General features: G+C 40.3%; 1 protein-coding gene across 1 annotated transcript; it reads right to left on the bottom strand.

The window, feature by feature from the left end:
- Positions 1-4,068: 4,068 nt before the first annotated feature.
- Positions 4,069-9,998, bottom strand: LOC307143645 (dynein axonemal intermediate chain 2-like; the record flags this gene model as incomplete). Its single annotated transcript, XM_079845373.1, has 9 exons — positions 4,069-4,266; positions 4,468-4,614; positions 4,696-4,831; positions 7,237-7,457; positions 7,546-7,668; positions 9,174-9,316; positions 9,457-9,570; positions 9,649-9,791; positions 9,877-9,998. 9 exons carry the CDS (start codon positions 9,996-9,998, stop codon positions 4,069-4,071), a joined length of 1,347 nt encoding a protein of 448 aa, XP_079701499.1.
- Between the last annotated feature and the right edge of the window lie 228 nt (positions 9,999-10,226).

Raw genomic sequence — 10,226 nt, 5'->3', positions numbered from 1 at the left:
CTTCTGGCTTTAAAAGACATCATACCTACACTAGAGCAGATTCAGATTCAACACTTTCACTGTCGTTTCGGGAGAGCTGACGGAAATCACTTGCCCACGTCTTTTTAAACCGTGCCAATTTGAACATGCAAGCGATTTTTTTGAATTTCATAATACATGGTATGGGAGCTCTTTGAGAGAGTTTTCTTTGTGCTCATACCAACAACAAACACACACAAGCCTGAAGAGCTTGCGCATTACAAATTAAGTTGTTTTTTCCTTAGTCAAATACACACACAATTATGTCAAAAATGTCCATCTTTAGTGAGCAGTCACATAAACGCAGTTGGTTATGTCTTACGCAAATGTAAATAGTGCAATATAGTATGCGTGCAAATATTATGAAATCTAAACATCACTGGTTGAAACGAACGCTGGAGATTTCATGATATTTAAACGATACGATCTTATGTGCGTTGACGAGTGTTAAAAGAAAATAAATGTCTAACTTAATTAGATCGTTTGAATTATGCACTCACCTGTCGATCTCTTAATGTCTTATACAAGACAGCAATGGCAAGTGACAGATGCTTGACAAGGTTTGATGGTTCTTCAGCAGTTTTATAAGCAAAGTAATTCCAAATTTCACGTCCCCTCTTCTCTTTATTAATTAGTTTTGGGCGTGTTGAGTGAGAATCAACTGCTGTATTCATTTTGTTCCTCTATGGCGCCACATTTGCCGGTTTCGCGTCAGTTTGGGTTGAACAGCACAGGTACTTCGGAACAGCAGCATATACCGAAATGAGCAAAATCATGATATTGTACCATTTGAAATAAAATATATACCGGTATTTTCCCTGTACCGGTATACCACGCATTCCTACCTCACGTTGGGGAAGAAACAGCACCTGAACTACAGGCGACTGTCAATAGCACGTGCAGTCTGTGCCTGCGTGTAAAGGAAATAACTGTCTATTCAAGCAGATATATTCGTCTATATTCATCATTCAAAAAGGGAAAGCTTAGACTACACGCTGATCACATTCTTTATTCCACTCTACTCATTTTATTATGAAAATATTTGTGCAGTGTTGCTCAGCTAAGATGATGTAAAATTATAACAGCCTTCTGTCTGTTTAGTTTCGACTTACTTGCTCGCTTTCATCACTTTTGCTCTTATTTTTGCGCCTCTTCTTCCTGAGGACACTGAGGAAGAATCAGCTCTCCTCGGCTATCCTGGTGAACTTCTATCGCTGCGCAATAGAAAGCATCCTGACCAACTGTGTCGCAGTATGGTATGGGAGCTGCTCTGTTGCGGAGCGCAAGGCACTGCAGCGGGTGGTGAAAACTGCCCAGCGCATCACAGGGACTCCACTGCCTGCCATCGAGCACATCCAGAGGAAACGCTGTCTGCATCGAGCTCGCAGCATCCTCAAGGACTCCTCTCACCCAGCCCACAGACTGTTTTCTCTCCTGCCCTCCGGCAGGCGTTTCAGGATCCACCGGACCAGGACCAGCAGACTTAAGAACAGTTTTTTCCCCAGAGCTGTCTCTTTATTGAACTCAAACCCCCGCTGATCCACTCCCCTCATATACTGATAACTCTCCTACCTCACATCCACCTTCACTTTGTTATTTGCACTACCGACTCTTTATTACAGTAACAACTGTTTACTTATTCATTTTGCACTACCACACCGTAACTGGATTATGCTCATTTGCACTGCCGACTGTTATTTACAGTACCTACTGTTTACATTTGTATTTTGCACCGTACTTCTAACTGTAATATGCAATCACTTCCACTGCACTTTTACACTTTTTTTCGGATAGCTTCTGTCCATAATTTATTGCACTACCTTAATCCACTGCCATATTCCTAATTTTAGCCTAACATATCATTGTATACCTCTAACTGTAAAATTCTGTTTATAGTAATAGCCATCTGTATATTATATTATATTCATAGTACATATCCACCTGTAAATTCTGTTTATAGTATTAACCATCTGTATATTATTCACTGTACATATTCACCTGTAAATTCTGTTTATAGTAATAACCATCTCTCTATTTATAGACATATTTATATATACTCAGTACATATCCATGTCCTGCACTTATGCAAACGTTGTATATCCTGCACTTGCTGCTATTGCACTTCTGGTTAGACCTAAACTGCATTTCGTTGCCTTGTACTTGTACTTGTGTAATGACAATAAAGTTGAATCTAATCTAATCTAATCTATTCTCGTGCGCTGACTCGTTCGCTAAGCTGAGCAGCCAATCAGATGGCCCGACGCCAATTAAACATGTCGAATTAGCCAAAAAACGTCCGGCTAGAGCCAACGGTGCTACGGTGGGCAATGCTGGAAAACGTTGCCCGAAGGCCGACCGTTGGTTTGGTGTGTCCCTAGCTTAAGGGGTTAAGTGTAATGGATTTCAGCTAGTAGGAGCTGTGCATGTAAACCTCCCTCCACTGGCCTCAAGAGGCACACTAGACACTGCGGTCTTCTTAGCACACCCGCCTCCCATGCCTTTCTTATGTCCCTACACACATAGTGGGACACGTGGCTAAATCTTTAATTTTATGTCACCTGGATTATTGTGCCCCTGTGTGGTCATCTGCATCTAAAGGTCAACTAAAGAAATTACAAACTGCCCAAAATAGAGATGCTAGGTTGGTATTACAATGTCCCTTCAGAACAAACACTATCAGTATGCACCATGGACTCTCATGGTTAATGGTGGAGAAAAGGCTGGTTTTCAACACAATTAAATTTTTTAGAAACACTATCTTTTCTTTTCTACCCATTTTTTTATATAACCAAATTGTTAGGTGTGATCAGGTTTACTCTTATTTGACTAGGTCAGCTGATGATGGCAAGATGATGTTACCATCCCCAAAATCAAATGCTTTAAAGAGAACAGTTATTTATCGGGCCATCAATTATTGGAATAATTGCCCACTGAATATACGTAAAATTAATAGCAAAGTCTCTTTCAGGTACCATCTAAGAATGCACTATTTAAAGGGTTAGTTCACCCAAAAATGAAAATTCTGTCATTAATTCCTCACCCTCATGTCGTTCGACACCCGTAAGACCTCCGTTCATCTTCGGGACAGAAATGAAGATAATTTGTTGAAATCTGATGGCTCTGAAAGGCCTCCATTGGCATAATGGCACTTTACACTCTCAAGACCCTTAAAAGGCACTAAAGACGTCATTACAAAGTCCATCTCACCACAGTGGTTCTACAATAACTTTATAAATCGGTGAGAATAGTTTTTGTGCGCAAAAAAACCCTAAATAACGACTTATATAGTGATGACGATTTCAAAACACAGCATCATGAAGCTGCGAAACGTTATGAATCAGTGAGCCGAATCAGCGGTTTGAATCGCCAAATTTCAGCAGTTTGGCGATTTGACACACGATCCGAATCATGATTCGACTCACTGATTCATAACGCTTCGAAGCTTCATGATGCCGTGTTTTGAAATCGTCATCACTATATAAGTCGTTATTTAGGGTTTTTTTGCGGACAAAAACTATTCTCGCCGAATCATAAAGTTATTTTAGAACCACTGTAGTGAGATGGACTTTGTAACGACGTCTTTAGTACCTTTTAAGGGTCTTGAGAGTGAACCGTGCCATTGTGCCAATGGAGGCCTTTCTGAGCCATCAGATTTCAACTAAAATATCTTCATTTGTGTTCCGAAGATGAACGGAGGTCTTACGGGTGTCGAACGACATGAGGGTGAGTAATTAATGATTTTTGGGTGAACTAACCCTTTAAAATTGTGAATAGGGGATGGACATTTTTTCTGTATGAATGTAATACTGTAATAATTTATTCTGAATAATTGTTGATGTTTATAATGATGTCTACAATGTTTTACTGCTTTTAGATTTTCATTGTTATGTGATTGTTTTGTTTTTGATGAGGACCCCAGGAAGACTAGCTAATGGGGATCCTTTTAGCAATAAACAATAAACAATGCCGGAGATGCCGGTTTTATTCCCCCTCAGAGTGGGTCGCGTAGGACTGGTTACACATAAAGATAACATTCTCTATTTCCCACCTTCAATCCTGCATCTCATCCTCCATTTTCTTTTTCTCGAGTTCCACAATCTCAAAAAACTCCCTCTCTACACGGGCCATCATTTCATCCTTGTCTTCTTCCCCCCCCTCATCCTCTTTAGAGCAGCTCTGTTTCATTTCATTCCTCTCTCTGTACTTCGATTGCAGAAGCTTCTCTCTCCGGGTCTCACGTTCAAACACCTGCGATGAAGCAAAAATCCACTCTTAACAATCCACACGACTAATAATTATTTTGTGTTTTAGAATCATATATATTTTAAAGGTGTAATAGTTCATTCAAAAATAAATATCCTGTCATCAAAAATTCTATTCATGTCAATATGAATATTAAAGAGTGAAGGTGTTTGCACATGTGAAGGAAGGTGTGTATTTGAGTTTTACCTCTGAGGCCAAGACCATCTCATCCTTTCCCAGACTGAACAGGTTTGGTGACATCCTCAGCACTTTGACGGTTCCCAGCTGAGATCCACAGCACACCAAATGGTTATTTTTTTCCACACGGATGCTGTACAAAGCTTCGTCGCAAACCTGTGAAGAAAAAACACAAACAGTATAAACAAATAACAATTCGATATTTAAGTGGGAGAGGAGGAGATATTTAGGACTGACTTTGAAACTTAGAGCAGGGTCCTTCCGGTTTAATAGGAAGTCCCATACATCCAAGGTCCCGTCCATCTTCACCGTAAAGAAGACAGCGGGTCTGACTGGACTCCAACAGCCATCTAACAGAGAAGTCTTGTGATTTCTGTAGAAACAGATTAGAAATACCGTGCAAGTAGGCACACCAAACAACTACTTAAAGGAACACTCCACCGTTTTTAGAAATAGGGCTTATTCAACTTCTTTCCTGCATTTAGATATGTGGACAAATCACCGGCGTGAATAGTAGCTGGCTATTTTTCATACAGTACATGAATGGCGTTGAAGATGGCTGATTTTGTGAGAGACGAAGAGGGTAATTTCTTAGACAGTCAAGATCCAGAACCATACCTCTATGAACCAGAGTTTTCAGAAGAGGAGCTACGCCTGCGCGCTTTGGAAATAGAACGACTGGAGGAGGAGGTTGCGATCGCTCGACAGTCGGAGGACGTGAGGATGAGAGCCAACACGAACTGGTGGTGTGAGTGTGGTGGAAAATGTCACTCTATGCCGACTGAAATAGAGTGTCTGTGCTGTGGCGAGTGGGACAAGTTACTGCCATCGATGACCAGGCTCAACGCGTCAGATCAAGATGAGCGTGCCCGCAGTTGTGTCACAGCTACCGAGGATTTCACGGCGTTGATCCATCCTGCACTCCAAGACACTTGGTGCAGGTCACGCCGGTATGTTATACTTTTTTTCCCCATTTTTTGTTGCGTTAAACGCCGGTATGTTGACGAAAGTTTGCGGATTTCATGTGTTGCGTGATATCTCTGCGCCCAAGTAGCAGTGCTTCGCCTGTGCTTCACCCTAATATAGTCCCAAGTCAATATCTGCCTAGGAAATCGCCTAGTCTTAATCTGCATCGCTATTTGTATTCGTTGTGAATACGCAGGCCACAAGAAGTAATTAGGTGTTTTTTTTTTTTTTTTATCACTTTTACTCTGGACATGCTAGCTGGCACCATAGGATTCCATTCATTATGCTAAGCTAAGCTAGCGGCGACCCTGCCAAACTAAAACAATGCATGCACTGAGAAAAAAATGCATTTGCCCACATATCTAAATGTAGGAAAGAAGTTGAATAAGCCCTATTTCTAAAAACGGTGGAGTGTTCCTTTAAAGCAGTGGTTCTCAAATCTTTTGACTTTTCAGACATTTTTATTGATATATTAAATCAATGTGCATAATTCATTTAATATATTAAGCATAATCCATTTTGAGATTCCAGAAGTTATATTCTGTATACCAGTAACACTCTTCTGAACATTCTTCAATAAGGACAATTGTTATTGAGGGAAAATAAAAAAGAAATATGATTTTTACAACCCCAAATCAGAAAAGGTTGGGACAGTATGGAAAACGCAAATAAATAAAAAAAAGAAGTGATTTCTAATTTTACTTTGACTTGTATTTCATTGCAGACAATATGAACACAAAATATTTAATGTTTTATCTGGTCAACTTCATGTCATTTGTAAATATGCATCCTTTCCTGTCATTCAGACCTGCAACACATTTAAAAAAAAGTTGGGACAGGAGCAATTTAGGGATAGTAATGAGGTAAAATGGTTAAATAATGATGTGATTTGAAACAGGTGATGTCAACAGGTGATTGTAATTATGATTTGGTACAAAAGCAGCATCCAAGAAAGGTCTAATCCTTTAGGAGCAAAGATGGGCCGAGGATCGCCAGTTTGCCAACAAATACGTGAGAAAATTATTGAAATGTTTAAAAACAATGTTCCTCAAAGAAAGATAGGAAGAGATTTGGATATTTCACATTCAACAGTGCATAACATAATTAAAAGATTCAAGGAATCTGGAGGAATTTCAGTGCGTAAAGGACAAGGGCTCAAGCCTAAGCTGAACAACCGTGATCTCCGATCCCTCAGGCGGCACTGCATCAAGAATCGTCATTCATCTATAAGCGATATCACCACATTGGCTCAGGACTACTTTGGCAAACCTTTGTCAAGTACCACAATACGTAGTTACATCCACAAATGCCAGTTAAAACTGTACTGTGGCTCCTTTCTGTATACGCGTAATGTTCTGTCTTTCTAAAGTATCTTCTTATTAAACTGTTTGTACACTTACAAAGTTCTCAATGCTTCGGTTTGCATGTAGGGACCCTCATTATGCTACTGTGTTAGTGTGAGGCTATTTTGAGTCTTGTTAGTGGTATTAACTAGCGATTTAATTTGACTTATTCTATGCCCCATAGACTAGCGTTATAAGCTAATCTGTTTTTAGAGATAAAACTCTTTTTTACATTCAATTTTCATGAAAACGCATCCCAGAGAAAAATCTACTCGGTAACCATGTGTTAATCACCCCTAGGTTCATTTTTCACCGGAGTTGTCCTTTAAAGCCATCCTGTGGTCCCCTGGTTGAGAACCAATAACTTAAAGTATAGTTGATCCAATCACGCATAGTAAAATACAACCCATCTGAGTGGTATAAATGCTGCTCTGTCAGTATTTCAGATCAACAACACAGATGTTCTTACTTGGTGGTCATGATGGAGCTGTCACTGACTTCCTCTGACCAGATGCGGGCGGTAAAATCAGCCACTGTCAAGAAGTTCTTCGGATAGAAGGGGTTCCTCTGCAAGGCGTAAATGGGGCCACGGTGTCCGTGGTATGTGCGCACAATCGGCTTGTTTGGGGTCTCTAACTTGCGACTGCATGAGACCACAACCCCCTGCTCTGTGCCCACCAAAAACTTGTCCTTTTGTAATCAAAAGCAAAAAATTTTTAGGTTATTAACACGAGTTTCAACAAGGGAATGGGCCAAACAAAATGAAAACTGCTCTTACCATAGTGTTCTCAAAGTCCATTGAGACTGCACCAAGAGCATTGTTACGGTCTCCCTTCCCACTGGGGTCCAGCACGAGCCGCTTGTTGGGCTCACTCATCTTTCGAATGTCCCACAACAGTACCTGGTGTCATACAGATATTTATTTGAGTTTACAGTAGGGGTGGGCGATATAGCCTCAAAATTATATCGCGATATTTCAAGAATATTTGCGATAACGATATTTATGACGATATAGGAAAATGTTTTATTGGTTATTGCAGCTGGTAGGCAGCAGCATTTATTAGTGCAAACAAAACCATAACATAACATTTTAGTTGAACAATAATGTAATTTATACCATGGTCTGTCTGAATATTTGATTCTGATTGGCTCGAAGGTGTGCAATAAAATCGTTTAATGCACAGGTAGTTCCAAGTCAGATGAACCCTCGTTCTATATTATTAATGCGCCGAGGTGCGTTTACACAGAGCACTGTAATCGGTTTAAAAGGCTGAAAATGCTGCATATAAACACTGCTTTCATAAGGATACACTAATATTTCTTAAGTGTAAAACTTTTAATTTTGTAACAAGTTATGAAGATAAATGTTGGAATAATGACACAGACATAGCCTGGCTACGCCATCTCATCTGACGGCGTTTGTCCCAGGCACTTTCTACTTCAACTGCGCCTGAGGTGTTTCTTACAGCAACACCAGATCGGTTTAGATAACGTCTCGTGTAAACTGTCCACAGAATCGTTCAATCGGAATGATTTTAATCGGAATGACATAAAAGTGTGCATGTAAGTGGGACTATTGAAGTGCACACACACACACACACACATGCATCACTCGCATTCAGAGAGCAGAGATTGCGCTGCACATTCATGAGCACAGAAACTATTAACGCCGCCCCGTGACTTTTAGCAATAAAATAGCTAAGTTACTGGATCACTGCATTATATTTCTCAGCAACGATGGGGTTACATCGCTATTTTTCAGTAATAAACGCACATCTTCGTTAAGAGAGACGCTGAATAGACGCAGTCACACAGGTACGAATCTCTCTCTCTCTCTCATTAATCCAAATAAATGCTATAATCCATTAATTCAAATAAATGTAATCTTACTCACTACTTTATCTCTGTGTCTGATTCAAAGAAGGCAGAACGCTAGATCTAACGAGCCGTAACTGACGAAAAAAACTGTCAATGTTACCCTTCCGGTCAAATATTGCGCTGCAAACATCAATAGCAGCTTTAAGTTGTCAATGTTTAGTCAGTTGTCAAGAGGGCTGACCTCTTGTAACCAAGTAGCTCCCTTTTTAGGTACTAAGTCGTTATCGGAGGCTGACATGCTGCTCTTCGTGTATACTCTGACAGGTGTTGTTGTTGTGCGCGCTAGGGAACGTAAATGCGCCATATGCCGCCGCGTCTCTATATCATTGATATCACGATATGACACTTTATCATGTAAAAATGTATACCGGTATTATCGTGGACGGTATGATATGGCACACCCCTAGTTTACAAACTATGACTCATTAGAAGGGTTTGTTCTAGATTTCCAGTTCAAAAATGTCCCGTAAAATATTGGTGGCTTATTTAATTGATTGTAGACTGTTGTGTCACTGAGTGTACACAGACCTGACCATCTGTAGAAGCTGAGAAAGTTTCAGTGCATATCCTTCTTGACTGCAGCCAGATGACCTTGTAGACAGGATCTCTGTGGCTATGCTCAGTGGCAGACATCTGTACTGGCTTGCTGCCGCTCCGTGTGTCCCAATAGCCTGGAAAAGGGCCAACTCTCTGATTAGAGGACAGTACAGACAATTAAATGGCACATAAACAGTAGACTGTAAGGGACTGCATAGATTGAAGAAGCCACATCCGCCTTTTATAACCATTTATATTCATAATGAAAACAGACCGATTTGTCCATTGTAGCTTCCCCCAACAAGGATGTGCATATTTTTGGGGTTGTACTCCAGACAAATAAGAGGAGATACAGGATTCAGAGTAATCTCAGGTTTACTGCTGTTTTCTGTAGGTGGGAATAAATTAATAAAGTATTACTAAGAATGTCATGCATGCCAGAATGATATATATGTGCATGGCATACCTGTGTTCCATATATATGAGTCAAAACTCATATTTTTATGTGCCCTCTGAAATCCCAGGCAAGAGTAGGCAACAGCAACTTTATGACCATTAAATGGGTTCAAGGACAATCCGGTGGCTGTACGCTTTTCTTTATTTGGGTCTCTAGGGAAAATCACATTGCAACAGTTACATTAGTGGCACAGAAATGACATACTTCTTCTACCTACCATCTATCTAGTGTGCTCACCTGATGGTTCTCACGGATAACACACTGCTTGACATCGTCACCACGCTCTTAGCTTTATCATATCTAGATGAAGAGCAGGCACCAGCTTCAACTTTGTCTCGCTTGACAAGGTCCGTGTTCATTTTGAGAACTAAAGGAAAACATGGGATAGGGACATGAAAATAGGGCCATGAAGAGGCACATTAGTCAAGTCAAGTCAAGTCAACTGTATTTCTATAGCGCTTTTAACAATGCAGATTGTTTCAAAGCAGCTTTACAGTGTTAAACAGCAAAATAATGCTAATTTATTCAGCTGTGTAGCCATTCTGGAGAAAACGGTGACGTCATCAGTTTATTTCAATTATCATACA

This window comes from Gobio gobio (assembly GCF_949357685.1).
Source record: "Gobio gobio genome assembly, chromosome: 19".
Classification (NCBI taxonomy): domain Eukaryota; kingdom Metazoa; phylum Chordata; class Actinopteri; order Cypriniformes; family Gobionidae; genus Gobio; species Gobio gobio.
This window is presented reverse-complemented; position numbering and strand designations above follow the sequence as displayed.